Here is a 23,145-nt window from a genome sequence, read left to right as displayed (position 1 = left end):
ACCTCTCCGTTTCCCGGTTCCCCGAGCTCTGGAAATGCCAGTCTGTCCAGTTATGATCATTTGCCCAGCTGATAGGGGAGAACACAGTGTTTCTTGATTACTTGTATTTTTCCAGGCCGTTTTCTGATCTCTTTCCAAAGACCTTTTCCCTAGTTCACTTAACAACAGCTGCTGGAAAGCTCCTCCCTGAGGGAGGGGAGAAGATCTCATTGGTTTTTCAAGAATAACTTCACAGCACTGAAAGCAGGGCTGGTGCTGCTGTTGTGTGAGGGTCTGCAGGTGAGAGCTGTAGGTGTGACCCCCAGGACATTGCTGGATCATGTTTGCCTGTAGCCCTGGTGGAGATCCAGTGCCACCTGCAAGTCATGGAAATCAGGTCACTTTTTGCCTTGGGACAGGTGCCAAATGCTGAGCATTAAAGGAATCAACACGACCGTGGGGCAGGAGCAACAGGCCAGCATGAAGGAAAAAGAAGTGTTAGAAGATCTGGAAATACACCTTGCAAGGAGAGATGCAGAGGCCCTCTTCCAAGAGCAGCCTGGGACTGGGAACCCGTACTTGGAAGACACTTTGCTTCGGAGTTACTTGAAAACACACCTTCCTCCCAAGGTCTGTTTGTGTTTCTGTGTGTACCCACCATGGCTCTGCCGAGTCGCTGCTTCAGACTCTGAATTGAATGTTTGTCTGAGCCTTTTTGTGCCTTTGAGTGTTTAACTGGAGGGAATTTATCAGCATTCCTTAAAATTTGTTGTGTTTGAGGGCAGGGGTGACAAACACTTCCAGGACACACAGAGCAACTGGCTCAGTGGGCTCCTGGGACTGGGCTGGGTGCTGTAATGCTGTTTGGGGATTGTCAGTGTGGGCATTTGTTGTCTGGTCATGTAGAGAAAGGAATTTCTAAGAGAGGAATCAAACTAAGATGCTTCCAAACTTTGCTTTGTTCTTCCACCTCTCTTCCTAGGGAAAGAGGTGTTTTAATGAAAATTCCTGAGGATTGGGGCTGCTCTCAGCTGAGTACTCAAGAGGGTGGAAAGGCCCCTTGGGGTTTGCTTGTTCTCTGCATAGGTTGGTGGCACTTCTGGGTTCATTTTTCAGCCAGGAAAGGCTCTGTGTGGATTTCAGGGGTGCAGATGGGGGTGTGGGGTGAGACCCCAAGCTCTTGATGTCTATGCTGTGAGCTCCAGTTCTACAGGAACCCCTGGGAGGAGGTGGCTCACCTCTGGCTGGCCTCTGCCATCACCCCAAGAGCCACGGGGGCTTCCCACTTTTCAGGGAGCAGTTTTCGTGCACAGTGTGACCTCTTTCCATGATTTATTCCAGCAGAAGCAATGCCATGACTTCTAAAGCCACCAGGTGAGCAGAGGGAAGGGGACCTGGCTTTCAGTGAGGTCCCCTTCCCATTTGCTCTCCAGGTCTGTGAGGCCTGGCAGACACAGGGTGGGAAGAGTGTGGTGGCAGTGCTGGGAGCTTGTCACAGCCATCCCTAAAGAGAGGAACAAGGCCTCCCTAAGCACCACCGTGGCCTTCTTGCCAGAAAAGAAGGCAGGAAAGGAGGATGCCTTTGGGTAACTGTTAAGATCCTGCTCCTAATCTGCACTTTTGGAAGAAGCATGATTCAGGTCTCCCAGAGAATAAAAGGATTAGTACAACAAGGCTGTTCCCACTCCTTCCCCAAACTGAGAAGAGTGGTTCCAAAATCCCCCAGAGAACCGGGAGCAGCATCTCCCTTTCATTTCTGTGCTCAGTCCCAGTGGGGCAGTGTTGCCTCACTGCTGGAAAGGAGAGCCCAGGCTCTGCCTGCAGCGCTGAGAACCTGCTCTCCATGGGAGAACCCTTCCTCTCCAGGGCAGCAGCAACCCCTGAAGCTTTGTGTGTCCCACTGAAGCTGGAGGCTGATTCCTGTTGTGCTCTTCCGTGTCAAACACAGAAATTTTCTTCAAATGGCACAAAAATTTTCTTTCTCTGTTTGAAGGTGATTTAAGGAGAAGACAGAATTAAGCACCTGCTTTTACTGGGTGTTGTGAAGAGGAATCTACCAGGATTTGCTGCCCTGAAAATACATCCTTTAATATAAAGGATATCTATTTGAACTCCTAATGTGCATTAATTTGCACATTTCCCATATCTTAATGCTTGGGACATCAAAGGACAGTTTAGGGTGAATGGAACCACCCAGCAGCCTCAGCCCTGACCCAAACGATTTTGTCTTCTCCATATCCCAGCATCTGTTCTTTGGAGCACCGAGGCTGCTAGGTGTGACATTCAGCAGTCACAAGTGCAGGAGTTTTGATTTTATTCTTTCACCCAGGAAATAAACACGTTTTTTTGGGTAATTCAGTGGTTTGTCAGGCTGTGTGTGGTAGGGCATGAGCTCCCAGTGAGGCTGTTGGGGGATTTTAGGAAATATGGATGATGGTGAAAGGATTGTTTAATGAGTTCTTTGTATGAACTCAGACCAAGAGATCGTGGTAGACTCATTTACTGCCCACAAAAACCCACTAGGTCAACAGTTCAAAGATTCTTGTGCTTCAGCAAAGTCCATGAACTTAGAATTCCTGGGTTATGCCTTGAAAATAGCCTTCAAATTGTTGTGATAAAGACTGGAGGTGCACACCCATGGCAAATACGGGTGTGGCACGAGCTGGAGCAGCTGACAGGCTCTCGTGCATGGTTTTGGCTTGTTTTGTGATTTTTAACACTCTTTCACCGTTCAGCTGAAGGAAAACTGGCTGGTGTGAGGATGGAGACTTTCAGAGTGGCACCTGGGGTGTTTGATCCTCATCACACACGTGGAGTGGCAGAGGGAAGAAGGAATCAATCACACAGGATGTAGATTAATGGAAGGTCAATACAGGGACAGGCAGGGAAAGGAAAATGCCATCTTTGTATTTCATCAGCAGGAAATTAATGGGGTTTATAACTGCACAATTATGGGTGAAGCAATTATGGCGTTCACCTCCATTATTTTATTGAGGAGGGAACGAGCATCTCGTGAGAGGCAGAGAACGGCAAAAAATATTGCTCTCATGGAAACAAATCGGTTGCTTCTTTGACCCCAGCAGTCTTGGATGTGTTTAGGCCAATGAAGTTAAACAAGGAAGGAGGTTGGGTCTTCCTTGCCTGATTTTTCTCATCTAATATTCAGGTTATTTAAATCTAGGTAACTTCATTTGGCTTTGCTCATAGATATGGAAGAGAACTTGCAAAAAGGCAATTCCTGTCACCCTGAAACAGGGATCTGAGGGGGCTGGAATGAATCACTCCTCTGAGTGCTGGTTTCCCTCCATTAACTATGGACATATTACTCCATCCAGGTCAGCAAGGGCACATGAATCCTTCAGGAAGCTGGGTGCAGGGTGGGAATTTGAATCTGGACGTGTTGTGTGTCAGGCTGAAGCTGAAAAGACTGCTCCATCCCTCCTTTTCTAATCTGACAGGCAGGTAGCTGCTGATCCCAGTGGAAGTTTTCCTGTACAGATGAAGGCATTCAGCTTTTGGCAGCCATTCCCCTGGCATTCTTCTCTAGCAGTAAATCACAGAGTGGCTGAGGGACCTCTGGAGACCGTCTCGTCCAACCCCCCTGCTCTCGTGCATCTGTGTCATTCTCAGCCTTGACACTAAAGTGCTTCTGTCTTTTGTGAAATCCAGACACGCTGCCAGAAGTAACTTGAAAAAATGATTTTGAGAGAAAAAAGAGAAAAAGTGACAGCAGAGCACAGCTGTGCCAGCAGAGGCTGAGGGAGCTGTCGTGCTGTGTTATGGAATGCATGGAAGGGCCAAGTGGCAAGAGACCACTGGCACTGCAGGACGACATGGTCATTCCTCTGCCCTTCCAGCTGGGACTGAGGCTGGGATGTGCTGAAGGACTCTCCTTGTTGCTCCACAGGTCCTGGAGGAGGTGCATCAGGATCTGGAGAGGTTTGGAAACCGCCTGCTGACCAAGATCCAACCTCTGAGCTGGGAATGCGAGCTGAACCCCCCTGTGTTCCGGCAGTACGATGCCTGGGGGCAGCGCGTGGATCACATCCACACCTGCTCAGCGTGGAGGAGGATGAAGGAGATTTCAGCAGAAGAAGGGCTGATTGCTGAGGCCTATGAGAAAAGATACTCCAACTGGAGGTAACTGGGGGAAATTGGGAATGACTCAGTGCCTTATTATTCTTAACAAGGTTTATTCAGCATTTTGCAGGACTGAGCTGGTTGTGTAACTGGTAGCAGATGCTGCATGGACACCAGCACACCTCCCACTGTCCCCAGCAGCTCTGTCTGTCCACTGCAATGTTCCACCTCACCAATGATAAGCCATAACTAATGGCCCACACTTGATCATAATATTCTTTGATGTCACCTTCCAGACTGTGGGGCCTTGCAGTTCCCTGCACCATTCCAGCTTTGTGTGTGTTAGTTGTAATGCAGCTAAAGATGTGGAATTTCACTTGCAGGTTTTTTGTATTCCACACCATGGAGACAGACCCACATTTCATATTAAAAACTGCACAGGCTGGCCTAGTGCTGGCTGTCCCACTGGGACTGAGAAACTCTGCTGCTCCTCTTTCCTCTCCCTGGCTGGAAGAGTTTTTCTCCTCTCAGAGAATGAGTGGTCTCAGAAATGAGTGGTCTGATCCTCACTCATTCTGTGTGTAATTTTTCCTCTCTTCCCAGTCGAGATATTTCATCCTCCTGCTGTTGCACTGCTGTGTAACCTGCCTGTTTTCCCTCTGTCTCTCCCTCTCCCAGCCGCCTGTACCAGGCTGTCAAACTGTACTTGTTCTCAAGCTCCTCTGGAGGTTTCAGCTGTCCACTGGCCATGACTGATGGGGCAGCCAAAGTCATTGAGGTATGAGCTTGGCTGGTCCCTGAGGGAGCAGCCCACGTCCTGGCACTGTGGGTTAGAGGCAGGAGCACCAGCCAAGGATGGAGGAGCACTGATCCATCTGGTTCTGGGCACGGCCCTTCCTCACTCTGTGACTCAGCTCTGTCTCCCACTGCCTTTCTCCGTTAGGGACAAAGCCTTTGTGCCCACGCCAGCCTTTATATTCACTGACAGCGCCGTGTTCAATAAGGCCTTTGCTGCACATGGCACCTGTGACACTGCAGGTAGCTGGAAAAGTGTCCCAAGTGGAAATGTCCAAGGCTTGGAGCAACCTGGTATAGTAGAAGGTGTCTCTGCCCATGGCAGGGGCAGGGCGTGGGGCTGGATGAGCTTTAAGACCTCTTGCAACCCAAACAGTTCTGTATTTCTATATTCCTATGTTATGTTTTTGCTACAAGGTAATTTGTTTTCCCATTTTTGTGTGGAGTGGCACTTAGATATTATAGGGCAGTTCCATACCTGATGTAAATTCACCAAACCACGACAACTTAACAATTGGAACATTTGGTTCTGCATCTTAGTGACCCCCTCTGCATTGCCTCAGTGCCTACATAGGATTCAGAGGAAAATATTCCTTAGGTAGCCGACCCTGAGCATTTTAATTTACCAAAACTTAAAGCAGCACAAGGCAGGTCGCTCTTCCCTGCAGCTCTCTGGGTGCTGGTGACATCCAGTGTACATGAACCTGGCACATGAGCTGTTTGAGACCTCTCTCTCCAGAAATCCAAGGGGACAGGGATGCTCAGCACTCTGTGTTGTTGTACAGGTCTGCACCTTGTGTCTGCACAGTGCTGCAGCAGCTGGTGGGAGCTGGGCTGGCTCACAGGCTCTCAGCAGCACCTGCAGATGCTCTGTGGTGCAGGACACCCACCTGGCTTCCAGACTGTCTGAGCCCTGAACACACCAGTTAAGGCAACTGTCTAATGTCAACTGTTGGGTTTTGATCATCTCAGTTTATTTTCCCTCCCCTCAAACAGTCACTGGGTATTCCTGGATCTCTGAAAAATGCTTTTGACCGTCTGACATCCCGTGACCCTGAGAAGTTCTGGACCTCTGGCCAGTGGATGACAGAGCGAAGGGGTGGCTCAGATGTTGGTAAGTGCTCTGGGGAGGGAACAGATATGGCAGTGAGAACTGAACACAAAGGATGGGGGGAACCTAAAAAGGCAGGGAGCTGGGTTAGGACTTCAGCAGAAATCATCCAAATCCTCTGCACAGCTCTGCTTTTTAACCAACAAAAGGCCCAATCTCTGTGTTCCTGTGCACATGGAGCCCTTTGTGTTCTTGGCTGTGGTAACCCCTAAAGAACTGGAGGCACTGGATTATACACACTGCATTTCTTATCAAGGGTCAGTGAAAGAGATTAACAGCTTACCCATGCTCCATCTTCACAGCAAGAAGTGCCTTAGAGGAGCTGCTGCTTACACTGTAAATTCAGCATTGACACAGAAGTTGCCATAAGAGCAGGAAATTTTTTCCTCTTTTTCAGCGAATGGCACCGAGACCGTGGCCAGGAAGCAGCCGGATGGCACCTATCGTCTGTATGGATTTAAATGGTTCACATCAGCAGCTGATTCTGATGTGGCATTAACCCTGGCCAGGATAGCAGATGCTGAAGGACAGGTAAACCATTTCTGTTGGGTGGGGAACCAGGGGAAGGAGCAGGGGCATTCTTTTTCCTCCTTGTTGCATTGTAATGAAACCCTCTGTGTGCCTTGCAGTGTGTCCAGGGCTCCAGAGGCCTGTCCCTGTTCTTCCTGAGGGTTCGGGATGAGGAGGGGAAGCTGAACAGCATCCAGGTGCAAAGGCTGAAGGACAAGCTGGGCACGAGGCAGATGGCAACAGCAGAGCTGTGGCTGCAAGGAGCCAGAGCAGAGCTGGTGTGTAAGAGTTCCCCTGCCCTGGGGACTGGACTTCTCTAGCGTGGTACTCACCCCTGAGGCTTTCAGCAGAGATCCCAACTGAAAAAGTTCCTCTCTTCCACCTCTGTAGCTTGGCTGTCCACATCACAGAACAATTCACTGGTGGGGCTCTGTGTGGGGCAGAGCTGAGAAGAGCTCAGGAAAAGATATGAGAGAAGACAACAACAACAAAGTTGTTTTAGGCTGGTCATTTCTCTAATCCTGGCTCCTGAGCCAGCTGAGGGACAGTGTGTAGTGTGCAGTAGGAACAAACAGCAGGGACCAGAACTGATCATGACAGTCTCCAAAAGCAACTTCTGTGATCATAGAAACACAATCCCAGGATAGGTTGGGTTGGAAGGGACCTTAAAGCTCATCTCATTCCACCCCTTGCCATGGGCAGGGACACCTTCCACCAGACCAGGTTGCTCCAAGTCCCATCCAAGCTGGCCTGGGACACTTCCAGGGATGGGGCAGCCACATCACAACACAGACTTGGCTAAAATGAGACAAATGTATTTTAAAGCAAGCAGGTCTCTGAGTGCCTGAGGGCAGACAGGGACAGAGTGAACAGCCTGTGTCCATGTGTCTGTTCACACATGTTCATGTCCATCCCTATCCAAGGTGAGTGCAGGGCTCATGTCAGCCCTTGTTCTTGCAGATCTCTGCAGAGGGTCATGGAGTGGCCACCATCTCCAACATGCTGAACATCACTCGGATCCACAATGTCATTGGTGCCGTGGCTTCCATGAGAAGGTGAGGGCAGCATGGATCCCTCCAGGGCTGAAGGAGCAGCTGCTCAGGACGAGGGGACTTTGCAGTGCTCGGCATTGCAGCCGAGCGTCCCCTTTGTGGGACAGGCCTGGAGCCAGCAGTGCTGGAGGAGGGTGGCCTGTGAGTGGGTGACCTGTACAGGTGTGGTACAGCTGAACAGGGTTCTTACAGTGCAGGGGACTGGAAGGGAATGCTCAGAAGTGGAAAGTTGCTGGTGTAACTGTTCCCTGTGTGTGTTCCCTCCAGGATGATCAGTCTGAGCAGGGACTACGCCCGCAAGCGCGTGGCCTTCGGGAAGCTCCTCAAGGACCATCCCCTGCACGTGCAGACGATAGCCCGGATGGAGGTGAGGCTTTTGGGAGCCAAGCTGGACCTGCTGGGAAGGAAAGAGGGCAGAGACCCTGTGCTGTTAGTGAGCACAGCCAGATTTAAATTTAGAATTTGCACTCAGATTTAGGAGGCTATTCTGCTACAGCAAGGTGGATGCAACAAGGGAACTATTGTACTCTAGTGGGATTTGATCTGATTACAGACCTAGCTCCTCTGCTGGACTTCAGGTTATCCTAAACAATTACCTGGGAGTTTCCCTGAGAGAAAGTAATGCCCTTACTACGATAAGCCATGACTTCTGAAGTTGGGTGTTTGCATCAGAATCCAGGCCTGACACCACAGTCACTTGGCTCTTGTCCAAGACTTGTATGGACTCATCCAACTTCCTGGGAGCTCCTGCATCAGGAGATGGGCTGTAAACAGTATTTAACAGTATTCCCTACCTTTCAAGATGGGAAAAGGTGGCCAAGATCTGTCAAACATGACTTCAGGCTCCAGCATCTCACTGCCTGTGGCCAGAATTCCCCCTTTGAAAGGAAGGGCAGATCCTACATAGTCCTACAATACAGAGCTCCTTACCCTGATGCTTCCCAAATCCAAACTTGCCAGGGAAGTAAGCTGCTCAGGAAGAAATCTGTCACAGACCTTGCAGCTCCTGGTGCTTAGAGGTTGGCCATCATCTCACATCCCTTACCTTTGGAAAGGATGTGCATTTGGGGCCTGGATGCTTTTTAGGAGCTTTGATAAAGCTCAAGTAGGCTTGATGAAAGCACTGCCCCTTTACTGCCTCACAATGTCCAAGAGTGGCAGAGAACCTTTAATGCTCCATACTTTGTGCCTTGGCTGCTCAGAGGTCTCTGAAGCTGTGGGTCTGAGCAGTCAGGGGAGACATTTTACCCTGGAGAAATCCCATGCATGGAGTCTGGAATCAGCAGAGTCCCAGATCCCTGCCAGTGAGTCCCCCTGTCCTCTGCTCACAGGTGCAGGTGAGAGGGGCATTTCTGCTGCTTATGGAGATCGTTCGCCTGCTGGGCCTGGCTGAAACAAACCTGGCAAGTGAGCAGGAGCAGCTGCTGCTGAGGCTGCTCATCCCAGTGGCCAAACTCTACACAGGGAAGCAGGTATGGAACAGATTGATTAGCCCAGAGTGTGCAATATTGGTGACCACAGAGCTGGGAAGAGGAGTGAGTGACACAGCAGTGAGAGCAGGGGATACCTGCAGGACCTGCAGCAGTTCCTGCTCTGGAGGCTGCTGCTCCTGCAGGTCCTCTCTGTGTCACTCAGGCTTCATTCCCATCTCTTCCTCCTGCAGGTAATGACCAGCCTGCCTCAGGAGATGAACAGGATCCCGTCAGCCCACCCCAGCAGGAGCTGCTGTGTGGTGTGGGAGGTTGGATTTCCCCCTCAGGCACTGTGGGTCATGGCAGCTCTCTGCATTTTGCAGGCTTCTGCTGTGGCTGTTGAGGCAATGGAGAGTTTTGGGGGCCAAGGTTACATGGAGGACACAGGCTTGCCAGTCATACTCCGGGATACTCTGGTAAGAGGGTGGCAGGAGAAGGTCCTGTGTGTCACCAAGTCCCCTGCACAGCACTCTGGCTCCCTGCTAGAGACACACACAGCTCTCCTGGGCTCACTTCGGGTGTGGCAGCTCTTCCCTCACTGCCTTCCTGCTGGGCCCAGCCAGGCCCAGGGAAGGACAGGATGTGTTCCTGATGCTGTTCCCTAGCACAGCAATGGAGCTGGGCTCCACTGCTCCCTTCCACTTACTGGGAGACAAGGCATCTCTGGAGATATCCTTGGTATCCCTTACTTCTGCCCTGTGTCTTTGTTCCTTCACACTCCCCTTCTTTGCTGCAGTCACTGCAAGGGCTCCCTCAGGCTCTTCCACAGTCTCCTCTTCCCCACAGGTGCTGTCCATATGGGAGGGAACAACAAATATCCTGTCCCTGGATGTGCTGCGATCCCTGGCCAAGAGCAAAGGGCAGGTGATGGCTGTGTTCCTGTCCACAGTGCAGGTGAGCCCACAGCTGCAGCCCTGCTCAGCCTGATCCACCCACCTTGGCAAAGCCTTCTTTGGGCTTTGTGCTCCTGCCTGAGACTGGCAGGGAATAGGCCCAAACTGAAAGCTTTAGACAAGTACTCCAACAATTGGAATTGTGTCTTACAATTCTGCTCCTTAAATAGCTCTTCCAAAAGCAGGATGCAGGCAGTGCTCATCCTGGGATCCTTGTGTGCAGACACTTTCAGCTCAGCAGTGGGGAGCTTGGCACTGTCAGAGTTCCTCAAGACAGGTACCAAAATAAGTGTATTTTTAACGTGACTCACCTTCCTGAATCCAAAATAATTTTGTGGTTTTGTTTCTTAACTGGAAAATCACCACAGGACTGCTGAATATTGAACCTCACTAGGGCTATCTACTGCATTATGACTTTCTATTTTTATTCCCTGAAAAGATAGAGCCAAAGGAATTCCATTTCTGTCTCTTTGGATTTGCTGTTCTTTGGCTCTACTTTTAAAGCTGCTCAGGTGACAGGAGTTCAAAGTAGCTCAGAGTTTCATGAAGGTGAAGGAGCATCACCTGGCTTGGTGCATCCCAAAAAGGGAGACAGGAGGCAGGATCAGAGGGTGTTGTCTCAGAGGTGACATTATTTATCCAGACACAGCAATCCAGATCTCATTAGCCCAGACACTGCTGGAATTCTGGGCATCTGGAGTGCTGGATTTAGTTGTGTGCAGCCTTCACCTTCCCACCCAGACCCCATGAGAAGGGAAGGGTCTGGGACACTGTTCTCCTGCAGCACTGGGGGCTGGACAGAGCTTTCCAGAGCCTGAGTAGTTCTCACAGTGGCTGCAGTTGGCAGCTTGTGTCCCATCTCACCCCCCAGTTCAGCTGTGTTCTGTACACAGCAGCTCTCTGACCTCCAGCAGGGAGGGTCCCCTTGCCATCCTCTCAGACAACTTTTGAGAAGGAAGAAATACCTCAAACGATTTGGCCACCAAACAAGAAGCCAGATCTGCTCAGGAGCAGGACTGAGCACATTAGCTGGGGGCAAATCCAGCTGCTGGCAAACAGCTGCTTAGGCTGACACTGCAGGTAATGGATGGGGAAGTAGAGGAGCTGTGGGCAGGCTCTAAAATAATTTGGAAAGAAACAGTTTCCACAGTCTTGCACTGAGTTACACAAACACCCCACAAAGGTGCTGTGCTGCACCCTGGAGCACCTCCCTGGTGCAGCTGGGAGGGCCCCTCCAGCTGCTCAACAGCTGGATAATCAGGGAAGCATTAGGGAGCACAATGCCATGGTGCAGAGCAGGGACCTGCAGAGCAGCAACACGAGTCCCGAGATTCATTAATTAACGAGCTCCTCAGTGCTCCCATCAATCACGCTGTGGGTGAGGCTGGAGGGGGGTGAGTGCTGGCTTCAAGGTCTCCAAATTCCAGTAATGCCACTGCCTTTACTATCCATGTCACACTGAAGCTGCTGCATGTCCAGGGAGAGGGACTGGGTCAGGCTCAGCAGTGTGGATGCTCCAGTTCTGAGTAGAACACATCAGACCTGGCCAGTTTAAGCTTTTCCTTTATGCCTGGGGCAGCCAGGTGCTGGAAAGGCAACCTGGGAGGGATTTCTGTCTGCAGAGTTCTGCAAGAACGTGCTTGAGTTTTTATACCAGAATCAGGTTTTCACTCACAGGTGATAAACAACACATTTCTGAGCTCCAGGTGTCCAAATTCTTTCAGTCTGTGAGTCTGGCTCATTTTGAAACATCCCTCCCAATCCTGTCTAGTGAGGAAATAATTTAACCCACCATAAAGGGGTTTTTACTGTTCCAATCCATTTCCTTTTTATTGATGCACACAAACCGAGTACAGTTTATTTTATGTTTGTCCATCAAGGTTCTCAGCGTGCAAGACTTGTGCCCATTGTCAGAGGCTTTGCAGAAAGCAGCATTAGTGCCTGTAGAGCACTTGCTTGTCTGAAGGTCATTTCAAGGGTAACTCCAGGTTTTGCCTTTATCCTTTATCAGCTGTGTCTATTGATGGTGAGATGCTCAGTTCTGATCAGGATCAGGAACCAAGGGTTGTAATTATCCTCAGGAAAAGGGAAATATAGAGAACTTAGCCATTCTTGCACAATGTGACTGTGAGAAGCTGAATTTTTAGGGGTTTTAATACACAGGTGAGTTTGTGACAAAGCACCTTGTCTAGAGGATCTACATATGGAAATCCTGGGGAGAAGAGTGAGTTTGAGAGACAGGGATGGAATCATGGAATGATTTGGGTTGGAAGGGACCTAAAAGCACCTCTCAGCCCACTCCCTGCCACCTTCCACTGTCCCAGGCTGCTCCAAGCCTTGTCCAACCTGGCCTTGGACACTGCCAGGGATCCAGGGGCAGCCACAGCTGCTCTGGGCACCCTGTGCCAGGGCCTCCTCATCTCCACAGCGAAAAATTCCTTCCCAATATCCCATCTCTCCCTGTCCTCTGGCAGTGAGAAGCCATTCCTTGTGTCCTGTCCCTCTGCAGCTCTCCTGGAGCCCCTTTAGGCCCTGGAAGGGGCTCTGAGGTGTCCCTGGAGCCTTCTCCTCTCCAGGTGAGCATCCCCAGCTCTCCCAGCCTGGCTCCAGCCCTTGGAACAGCTCCGTGGCCTCCTCTGGACTGGCTCCAGCAGCTCCAGGTCCCTCCTGTGCAGGGCCCCAGGGCTGGGGCAGCTCTGCAGGTGGGGTCTCACCTGAGTGGGGCAGAGGAGCAGAATCCCCCCTCCCCTGCTGCCCACGGTTTGGGATCAGTCCAGGACACATCCTGACTTCCAGCTCTGCTGTGGTGAGATTTCAGGTGGATACTGCACAGGGCCAGTCAGTTCGTGTTGTACTAAAATTTTATTAGCTGGAATTTTGAGCCAGAGCCCTGGGTGTACTTTCAAATTCAATTACAGTCTGAAAAGTGCCTCTAAAATAGCCTTGGGCAGTTCGTTGATTATTGCATTTGAGTCACTTCAGGTGAAATTTGGGCACATCCCAGGACAGGGTCTCAGCACCAGTCCCGCACATGTCGTGCAAGGCTCAGAATCAACTCTTGCCTCAACAATTTCTATGTAGGGCTGTAATTCAGGCTGTAACTCAGGCTGTAAATCAGCCCTGCAATCTCAGACACATGAAGTGTTTTCAGGTCCTTTTCAAACCACAACCCCAATTTTCTGGCAGCAGGAAACAAATCGAGGTTATTGATGTGGGGCTGTGTGTTTGCTCCAAGCATTGACACAAAATTGTGCTTTTAGCCCTGTTTGGGATGTTCCTCCTGTCACTGTATTTTTAGATACTCATGATTAATCTTGTAAGTAAAAACCACTCTGACCACATTGCTTGGGAGCCAGTGCAAGCAAACAAACAAGCAGCATCTTAAAATTCCTCAGTGAAAACAGAGGGAATCAGAACTATTGGAGCTGTGAAGCTCCTTTGCTGATCATTTCAGCCTGTAAGGGGTGGTGGGCAGTGATGCTGTGTGTGCCTCCTCCCAGAGCTGGAGCAGAGCAACCAGGGGAGGACAGGAGCTGCTTCTGCCTCAAGCATTGCCCTGGAGCAGCTCCCAGCCTCTCCATCCCAAGTGCAGAGAGAGCATGGAAAAACCTTCCAGAAGATCCAGGACTTTTGGTTAGGAAAGGAATAAGCGCAATTGGAACAACAAAGAAAGTAAATTATTGGTGAGCAAAGAAAATACAAGGTCTTTTTTACCCCTTAAGGATAAATGATACTTTTACATTCCTGATCCATATTTCCAGGTGTTGAAACCTTCCAGCTGTGGCATCATGTTCATGTCCCAGCCACAAGCAGCCTGTGTTGTCTCCGTGCTCAGCCAGTGCTGTGCTGGCTCCCACCAAAACTGAGGGAGTTGATGCCTTTGGGATCTGTGATCCTCATTAGCAACAACCTCTGAGCTGCTTTAGAACACCTCATTAGTATTCCATGGGCTTGGAGGTTTATGGGCTTTATGTTGGCACTAGAATTGTTCTTGTATTTGACCAGCACATGCTGGGGCTGTTTCTGCCCCTGGAGCCTGGAACAGCAGCACTGGCAAGTGTGGAAGTGTGGGGTCTGAGCAGTCAGAGAACACAGAGCAAACCTGGGCTCAGCCCAGCCCAGATGGATTTTCTGGTCCAGCAAGAGGAGCTGCGGGATCACCTCAGCACTGAAAGCCTCAGAAACATAAAAAATTCCTTCTGTGTAGCTGCTGCTCACAGGCTTCAGTCTCGTCTGCAGGTTATTGATGGAGCTAATTAATGAGCAGCACCTCCCACCACACTGTGCTGCTCACATCCAGCCTTTGGGGATGCTCTCCAAGCTGATCCCTCAGTCCTGCTGCAGAGAAAGGGGTTTGAGTGAGGAAAGATGGGATCACAGCTCACGAGGCAGGGCCAGCCCCAAACACAGGCAGTGTCCCATCCTTCCTGGGAATAACAAAGAATCACTGATGAACAGTGTGGGAAGGCCGTGCCCAAAGAACAATTCCCGATTCTCTCAGCAGAGTATCACTGCTGCTTTCACAAGGGATTTGGGATGTGGCAGAACAGAAGCTTGGCTCAACCAGGGGAACTTTCAGGCAGTGCCATTGGCACAGTTAAATGCCCAATCTTCATCAGAATCATGGAATGTTTTAGGTTGGAAAAGCCCTCTGGGATCAAGTCCAGCTATTCCTGAGCACTGCCAAGGCCACCACTGTCCCATGTCCCCAGTGCCACATCCACAGGGCTGTTTAATCCCTCCAGGGATGGGGATCCACCCCTGCCCTGGGCAGCTGTGCCAGTGTCTGGCCACCCTTTTGGTGAAGGAATTTTCTCTAATACCCAGCTTGAACCTCTCCCAGTGGAGCTTGAAGCCATTTCCTCTTGTCTCGGGGCTTTTTCCTCTGACACAATTTGCAGAGGAAAGCTCATTTAAATGTGAATTTTTCTGCTTGGACACAGCTTGAGCATATTTGTGCAAGTAATAATAAACCCTGGGAGAATTAGACCCTGATACAGGTATAGAGAGAACTGGGGATGAGAGCAGCTGGGAAGCCAGAATGGAAACAGGAACCTGCTGGCTCTGCTCACAGGGAATTCTCCATCCCCAAGGCAAGGCTGGGAGCTTCCTTTTCAGCACATCCCCTTCCCTGGCTGCTCCACCTGTGCCAGTGGCAGCCACCTGGATCTGAGCTTGTTGTCAGCAGCTGGGTGTGCCCAGGGTCCCAGCAGCCCCTTCCCTGGCACAAGGCAAATACACTGGAATTTTTCCTGTGCTTGTTCTCTCTGCAGGAGAAGCTGGAGCTGGTTTCAAGCAGCAGGGAACTGGCCTTGGCCATGCAGCGGACACGGGAAGCCATCGGGAGCCTCCGAGAGTTCATGGCAGCTGCGGGCTCAGAGCAGACACTGACCATGGAGCTGGCAGCCAGGGACTTCTCCTACAGCCTGGCACGGATCTACACAGGCAGGGCAATGACAGGAATGCCAGAAACATGGAATGGGCTGAGTGGGAAGGGACCTCAAAGCTCATCCAGTCCCACCCCCTGCCACAGTCAGGGACACCTTCCACTGTCCCAGGCTGCTCCAAACCTCCTCCAGCCTGGCCTTGGACACTGCCAGGGATCCAGGGGCAGCCACAGCTTCTCTGGGAATTCCATCCCAGCCCCTCCCTCCCCTCCCAGGGAAAAATTCCTTCCCAATATCCCATCCATCCCTGTCCTCTGGCAGTGGGAAGCCATTCCCTGTGTCCTGTCCCTCCATCCCTTGTCCCCAGTCCCTCTCCAGCTCTCCTGGAGCCCCTTTAGGCCCTGGAAGGGGCTCTGAGGTGTCCCTGGAGCCTTCTCCTCTCCAGGTGAGCACCCCCAGCTCTCCCAGCCTGGCTCCAGCCCTTGGAGCATCTCCATGGCCTCCTCTGGACTGGCTCCAGCAGCTCCAGGTCCTTCCTGTGCTGATGGATTTCAGACCAGGGAAGGGTTGGGAATCAGCCATAGACGTGATTCACACCTGGGTCAAGGGTGCAGCTCTAAAGCTCAGTCCCCACCTTTGATGCTGAAGCAGATGAGCCTCAAGCACTGCTGAGAAGTATCCACCGTCCTTTTTTCCTGAGCCCTGGGCTGTTCTGGCAGGAGCCTGGGAATGCTGACACCTCCTACTCCCCTACAGGAGCTCTTCTGATGGAACACGCGGCTCGGGCCGATGCTTCCTCCGCAGATGCCTGCACTGCCCTGAGGTAGGCACAGCCCTGTCCACCCTGAGTGTTCTGGAGGATTCCATGGGCAGTGCCAGAGGCTTTGCTCTGCCTCTGGAATGATGCAGCCCCTGGCCATGGCCGGACCCACGAGCACAGCTGAGAACAAGCAGCGGCTGCTCAGCCCCGGGGCTTCTCCCTGCTCGGGAGATTCCCGCATTGATGGGGGATCCCACCTGGGCACGGCTCGGGTTGGCAGCAGCCCCGTGTGTGAGGCAGGACTGGCACAGCCCATCCCTCTCCCCATCCAGGTGGTGCAGCCAGGAGCTGTGTCCGGTGGCCGTGGAGTCAGGGAGGGGCAGCTACAGGGGCGGGGCAGCGCTCCAGGACAGCGCCCTGGTGTTCGGGAACAGCCGGCTCTGAGCGCCGCAGCCCCGGCACGGACACCAGGTGGGTTGCAATCCAAAAAATCCCCCAAATCCTCAGACTTCTGCAGATTCGAGGTGTGGTGGAATGTTCCGTTCCACGAGGAGCCAGAACAAATCCTTTAGGAGTGACCCCCACCTGCCCCGTGCTGAAATCCATGGCTTTGAGGTTTCCTAATGCAGACACAGCCCTGAGAGCTGCTCCAAGGTGCTGGAATGTTCTCACAGTGCTTTAGGAAAAGCCCCAGTGATAAAATCCAGGCAAGAGCTAGAAGCAGCAGCTCTTCAAGTGCCAAAACTCATCTTTTTGAAGAAAACCAACCAAAATCAATCTGAAAGTTTTCTGGAGCTGATTAAATACAGAAACCCACCGTTTTCCCCTGATCACCTTCCTGCTTTCCCGTGCTGACCACAAACTTCCACCCCTGGATGGGGCTTGCTCCGGGGGCAGCCCTTTCCACCACCCATCGACCTCATCAGGAACTGCTGCTTTCTGAAGAAAAAAGGGATTTTTATTCTCTCTGGCCTCCAGAAAGTTGATTAATTCCCTATGCACGTGTCCTAATGATGCTGCAATCCATCCTGACATAAATTCTACAGAAGTTTTGGACTGGAACCCAGTAATTCTCCACCTAAGCACTGGCTGTGGGCTTCTCCTTCCCCTCAGCCCATCAGTCAACCTGCTTGGTATTGCCCTGCTGGCTACAAGTTTTTAATTAAGAAGTTGCTAATAGAAGAAGAAAAGCACTAATAGATCGAAGACAGCTGGAATTTATAGCTGGGAAATGGTACAGCAGCCAGACACTGAGTGGGAAGAGGGGGAAGGAGCTGTTTGCTGAGATGAGAGTTGTCCAGAGTTTCAAAGATGGCAGAGCCAGGACACAAAGGGTGGCTCTGGGGAGGAGCAGAGTGGAGCAATCCCAGCAGGACACAGCAAGGGAGGCTCCATGGGGCCCTGGCACAGGGATCACAGGCTGAGCCAAGCAGAGCTTCCCTGAAATCACCAAAATGCCATGAACCAACCCCAGCAGCAAAGGGCTTCTGTTGTCTGTGCATTGCAGGGAACAAAGAGTGTTTGGGGGGGTTTGGAAAATCTCCTACATCATAGAAACATGGGATCATGGAATGGGTTGGGTGGGAGGGGACCTTAAAGCCCATCCAGTGCCCCCTGTGCCATGGCAGGGACACCTTCCACTGTCCCAGGCTGCTCCAAGCCCCATCCAACCTGGCCTTGGGCACTGCCAGGGATCCAGGGGCAGCCCCAGCTGCTCTGGGCACCCTGTGCCAGGGCCTGCCCACCCTGCCAGGGAACAATTCCTGCCCAATATCCCATCCATCCCTGCCCTCTGGCACTGGGAGCCATTCCCTGTGTCCTGGCAGCAGGACTCTGTCCCTGCAGTTTGGTGTCAGAGATCTCAGGGGTCAATGCACAGGAGCTGCTGTGCCCTGTAAGGCTCAGGAGAATGGGGAGGTGAGGGAGCAACGCTGAGCTCTGAGTGACGATGGCAGAACATCCACCCCCAGCTGTGCCCCTGGGTCCAGCAGCAGGAGATGGATGTGACCCAGGAGGGAAGGTCCAGGTGCTGGAAGTGTTTGCAGAGCTGATCAACACCTGGGGATCCCCTGCTCTCCCTAAGGGCTCAAATCCAAGTGCTGCCAATCCAGGCTTTCCCTCTTCCCAGCCCATTTTACATTTCTGAACACCAGGATTCATTTTTCCTCATATATGAGCCATAATTTGCCTAAAAATAAGCCCTTCAGACTGGGAGCTCTGCAGATGCACCACCACAGAGAACAAGGGACTATGAATTCATCATAGTGTAGGAAAATGACAAATTTATTAAGATCCAAATATTCACTCTGAGGCTACAGTGGAGTAAAGGCTGTTACACACGAGGGTCTGACACTTCCAGTGCTGCTGAACAGCTCTGCCCTCAGAGCTTGGCATGATTTCAAATATTTCATGTGGTTCAAGTAAGTCATTGAGACTTCAGATGTAATTTTAATATAAATCCCACCCAAAAAGAGGACAATCAAATCCATCACCTGCTGCCACTGCAAGGTCTAAAAATCATTTTGTGACAGAGCTGTGGGAAATCCCTTTAAAACCCAGATTTGTTAAATAATAAAGTCAAACTTCAGCAGCATTTATAAAATGTCAAAATCCAAAGAACTGAAGAGCTGAAATCCCAAAATGCAACAATGGGAGCTCTGGCAGCTGCGCTGTGGGAAGAGATGGGCAGCTCCAAGGACTGGGGAGCACTCGGGCCAGTCCTGCTCCTGGCAGAGCTGCCCTTTGCTCAGTGCTGACTCCAAACCTCGTCTGGACAGTTCCAGAACCCCCTGAGCCTGCTCAGCTTCCTGCACGTGGTTACTGCCCTTTGCAGCCTCCCAACACCTCGAAACCTCTCCCAGGGCAGGCTCCATCCCACCCCTGCAGCCTTTCCCAGGGAGTGGAGCAGTTCCCGAACTCCTTCCCCTTCCTTCCCCAGCAGAGCCTTTGGTTCCCACCCTGCACCTGCCACCACCTCCCTGCCCTGTGCCCAGCTCTGAGATCTGAGCCCTCCCAGGGTGAGATCCGCTGCCAGCTCCCCTCCGTTCCCAGCGCTTCCTGGCGCTCTTTGAGATCCTGACTCTGGAGGTTGTTCCACAGCCCAGGGGCAGCTCTGAAGCCGCCGATGGTGACAGCAGCGCCGGTGTCCTGACAGGTGTCCTGACAGGCTCATGGGCTGTCCGAGAGCTGGGACAAAGGAAACAGGGAAGGAGGCTCCTTAGGAAGAAATAATCTCGGGGAAATGAGCTTTGACACCTTCAGCTGTGTCCTCCTCTGGCACAGCTGCTGCCCCTGGCAGGAGCCTTTCTGCACCTGGGGAAGCTCAGAACTTCTCTGATCCCTCTGGGGCCCGGGGCCTGTAACATCTGCAGGACAATGAGCTCCTGAAAGCACTCAGGAGAAATTCAAGTATGAGAGGAGCTCCAGGAAATCCCATTGTGAGGTGTGAAATGCTTGGCGTGGTCCTTACACCACCAAACGTGATTCCTGCTTCATCTCCACTCCAGATCACACCAGCGGCTCTACCCCAGCCTGGTTTGATTTAAGGAACACCAAATCACAGAGGGCTTGTGTTCAAGGTCTTGTGATAACACAGCTCTGGCCCCAAATCCCTCACAACTGCTCAGACCCCCAAGAATTCAGGGCAAATCCTCAAATATGTAAGAGAACAAATAAATGATGATGAGGGGCTTGAGGGGACAGGAGAGTGCCCAGCTGGAATGAGCCAGGAAATTGGAGCCATTGGAAAATGGGAATAATCCCTCTGCAGGACAAACATCAGTTGAGTTTTCCACCTTCTGGGAAACAAAGAAGACTCACTCACCTGAGTGAGTCTGGTTTGATCCCAAAGAGCCACATCCCAAAGAACCCAGCATCGGGGTAAGGCAGGGGCACGTGGGAATGGAGCTTCCACTGCGAAACCCCACTGAAAGCAGGGGAAACTCCCTGGAAATCCAGGCTGCTCCTACATTTGGGTAACATCATCAGACTGAAATAGGATGGTTGGTCAAGGGGAAAAAGAAAAACAGGGTGTGGAGGGAGCTGAGACTCTGGCACCTTTCTCCATCCTGGGAAAACCGTGCTGATTGTGCCAACAGCAGGGTGTGTGCATTGTGTACCTCCCCCTGCCTGGGACTCCTGCACCAGGAAAAACAAGATTTAATTTTTCCTCTTAAGTTTAGGAGTGACAGTTTGCTGTTCCCTGGAAAGACACGGTGTGGAACAGGAAACCAAGGGCAGCAGCTGCAGCCTCCTTTCCCAAGGCCTTGGTGTTTCTGCTGAGCCTCCAATATGTCCCCTCCGAGGGACAGGGAAGAAAACTAAGAAAGTGTGTTAGCAAATGCTCCCATGCAAAAGTCTAAACTTTATTCACTTTTATTTATATATTTAACAATTCTAAAGTATTTACTTCTCGCTTTTGACAAAAATGAAAAATATAGGAGCACTTTACTCTCTTGTGGAGAGAAGGGTTATTTCTGTACACAGCTACGGAGAGACGGCTTCCTCCTTTACATACAAAGAAAAATAATATTAATAAAAAAAGTGCTTCATCGATCCAAAAAAGCCTAAAGAGCTGCAAGCTTTTATTCACACTGTACATCCCAGCCCCGGCCCGGACCCTCTTGGCACGTGCAGAGGCTCCGGCTGATTCTGCACCACAAAGCCACACAAGGTTGGGGTGTCCCCCCCAGCCCAGCGCTGCCACCTCCCCCTCGCCACCCCGGGAGGAGCCGCACGTTCCCTCGCCCCGCTCGGAGCAGCGACGCCTGTGCCTCTCTCCCACCCCCAATCCTAAACATTCCTTGGCTGGAAACACCATCCTTCACTTTGCTTTTCCCTCAGTGTCTCTTTCTCTAGACCTGTGCCAGGGAGATCCCAAGATGCTCCGTCCGTTCCCAGACCCCTTTCCCGCAAGGACGCAGCCTCCTCCTTCCTGGACGTGGACGCCAGCGCGTGGATCCGGCAGGGTGGGAAGGGCACAGTCCAACCACCTCAGACCCACTGAGCTCTGCCAGATGGTTTCTCCATGTGACCCTCCCTTTGGATGATGTGATTGTGACATTCCAGGGAAGGGAAATGCAAAATGATCCTTTCCCAAGGTTCTTGATTTTGAACTGTTGTATCTAGCATCTCAAATACTCCAGCAGGATTCTTGGGAATACCAGAGAGTTTGGGATTTTCCCTAGGGAATGCACTGTGAGCAGGATCTACTCTTCCTCCTTGCCTGATTGCACTAAGCAGGATCTATGGGAAGGGAATGGGATGAGCACCTACCAGTCGGTTACAAATGGGTATTTGGGAGTTTCACCCTTCAGTGAGGTGAGTGATTGGGACAGAAGGAGGAAGGGAAACCCATAATGTATTTTGGATTGTTTTAAGCTCCTCAGGCAGCTTTTTCCTATCTGGAGTACACTGAAGACAGCCTGGGAAAGGAGGAGCATCCCAAGAGGGTGCCCAGCACCAGCGCAATCCGCACAGGCCGAGCCCGGCGGGCCCCGGCCGCCTTCCGTCGGTTTGGATCGTCCAGTAAAGTGCGAGTGACCAGCCAGGACCTGACCATGGCAATGCTCTGCTCCCACAGGGAATCCCACCCAGATGTGGCAAGGACAAGGCAGAGATCTGCTCCTGTCCTCGTGGATTCAGTCAGGAATTGCATGGTCAGAGCCCTGGCGAGGCCCGGTGTGATGCCTGGCTCAGCGTTCCAGGTGTTCCCGCTCCGAGGGCTCAGAGCTCACGGATTGTGTGCAGGTACAGAGCCGCCAGCGCAGGAACCTGACCGAGACCCCCTCGGGCAGCCAAGCCCACCGTGAGAACAGAGAGGGAAAAGGTCTCGGGAAGGAGATTCCCACCTCTTCTAGCAGCAACAGGTTCCCAAACAGCAGTTTCGGGTTTGGAATAACAGGAGTGATTGAAAGCACTGGAGGCTGCAGCTATTCAGGCTCTCCACTCTGGCCAGCCCGGCTCCCTCTGCTCCCCAAAATCCTCGGCCTGCAGCAGTTCTGCAGCGGGACAGATAAATACCCACAGGGACCCTGGCTCTGCACCAGCTCCCTCCCCACCTCCAGGACCCTCCCGCAAACAAACAGATATATTATTATATACACACACACGCACGCGCGGGGACACGGACACACAGACAGGACAGGCAGGGAAGGGGGAAGAGCTGGACAAGGAGAACCCCACGATCCAGCGGCACATCCTCGAGGTCTGTCCCGCCCAGCAGCGCCCCACGCCCCGAGCTCCAGGCGCAGCCTCCCAGCCTCGGCCCCCCGGGATCCGCGTGTCCGTGGGGAAGGGTCGGCTCGGCTGCTCCCCCGCCGCTCCCAGGCCAGGAATTCAGTTGGACGTGGCAGTGATGGGCTTGTCCAGTTCGAGGTCCAGGCTGGAGCTGCCGGGGTGGAGGCTGCTGTAGCAGGATTTGCAGACTCTGCTGGGCTCGAAGAGCTGCTGGCTGGGAACGGGCACCTTCTGGTTACAGCAACTGGAGCAGAACACGTTGCCACAATTCCTTGTACCAGGAACAGAGGAGAAACGGGAAAAAAAAAGATCAGAAGGAGTTTGATAAAGTTAGCTGAGCTGTAAAATGAGATATTGCCAGGGCTGGGATGGGGGAGATACCTCCCTACAGGCCAGGCTGTGGGCAGGAACAGCTCCAACGTCTGTGCTCCTCCCTCCTAAGGAGGGAGCAGATCCAGGGAATGGGCACAGGAAGGAGCACAGAGCCAGGGCCAGTGTGGAACTGCAGGTCATTCAATGCCTCTGTTCAGCACTGCTCTGAGCCAGGCTGGACAGGCTCTTGTCACACAGAGAGCTCTCTGCCATTCACCATGGAATGGCTGAGGTGGGAAGGGACCTTAAAGCTCACCCAGTGCCACCCCTGCCTTGAGCAGGGACACCTTCCACAGTCCCAGGCTGCTCCAAGCCCCGTCCAACCTGGCCTTGGGCACTGCCAGGCTGGATGTGGGGCAGAGGAGCTCCAGCACGGTGCTAATGCCACACTGGGGCACCTTCTGAGCCAGGCTGTGGGGAATGTGGGGAACATTGGGAATGGGGGGCTCTGGCCCTGCTCATGCAGCTGATCCAGCCCCGGCTCACAGGAGGGATGT

At 52.2% G+C, this 23,145-nt stretch overlaps 2 protein-coding genes across 11 annotated transcripts in view; one reads left to right on the top strand and one right to left on the bottom strand.

Annotated features, from left to right (window-relative positions):
* Positions 1-237: 237 nt before the first annotated feature.
* LOC131585252 (acyl-CoA dehydrogenase family member 11-like) lies at positions 238-22,360 on the top strand. 4 transcript variants are annotated; one of them, XM_058851170.1, is made up of 15 exons: positions 238-609; positions 3,887-4,119; positions 4,738-4,837; positions 5,851-5,968; positions 6,363-6,496; positions 6,595-6,753; positions 7,436-7,530; positions 7,795-7,894; positions 8,859-8,999; positions 9,323-9,415; positions 9,786-9,893; positions 15,166-15,337; positions 15,931-16,102; positions 16,372-16,510; positions 20,221-22,360. In XM_058851170.1, the coding sequence occupies exons 1-14, from the start codon at positions 406-408 to the stop codon at positions 16,481-16,483; spliced, it is 1,941 nt and encodes a 646-aa protein (XP_058707153.1). In that variant the 5' UTR covers positions 238-405; the 3' UTR covers positions 16,484-16,510; positions 20,221-22,360. The 4 variants fall into 4 exon arrangements, with proteins under 4 accessions (XP_058707153.1, XP_058707154.1, XP_058707152.1 ...); XM_058851171.1 differs by having other exon boundaries at positions 20,216-22,360; XM_058851169.1 differs by lacking the exon at positions 20,221-22,360 and having other exon boundaries at positions 16,372-17,629.
* Positions 20,398-23,145, bottom strand: part of MTMR3 (myotubularin related protein 3) — a 74,662-nt gene continuing 71,914 nt past the window's right edge. For all 7 annotated transcript variants that reach the window (XM_058851161.1, XM_058851160.1, XM_058851164.1 and 4 more), the window contains one exon: positions 20,398-22,547. In XM_058851161.1, the coding sequence (XP_058707144.1) occupies positions 22,376-22,547 (172 nt within the window). In that variant the 3' untranslated portion in view covers positions 20,398-22,375. The remainder of the gene's footprint in view (positions 22,548-23,145) is intronic.

Source organism: Poecile atricapillus, chromosome 16, assembly GCF_030490865.1.
Source record: "Poecile atricapillus isolate bPoeAtr1 chromosome 16, bPoeAtr1.hap1, whole genome shotgun sequence".
NCBI lineage: Eukaryota > Metazoa > Chordata > Aves > Passeriformes > Paridae > Poecile > Poecile atricapillus.
This window is presented reverse-complemented; position numbering and strand designations above follow the sequence as displayed.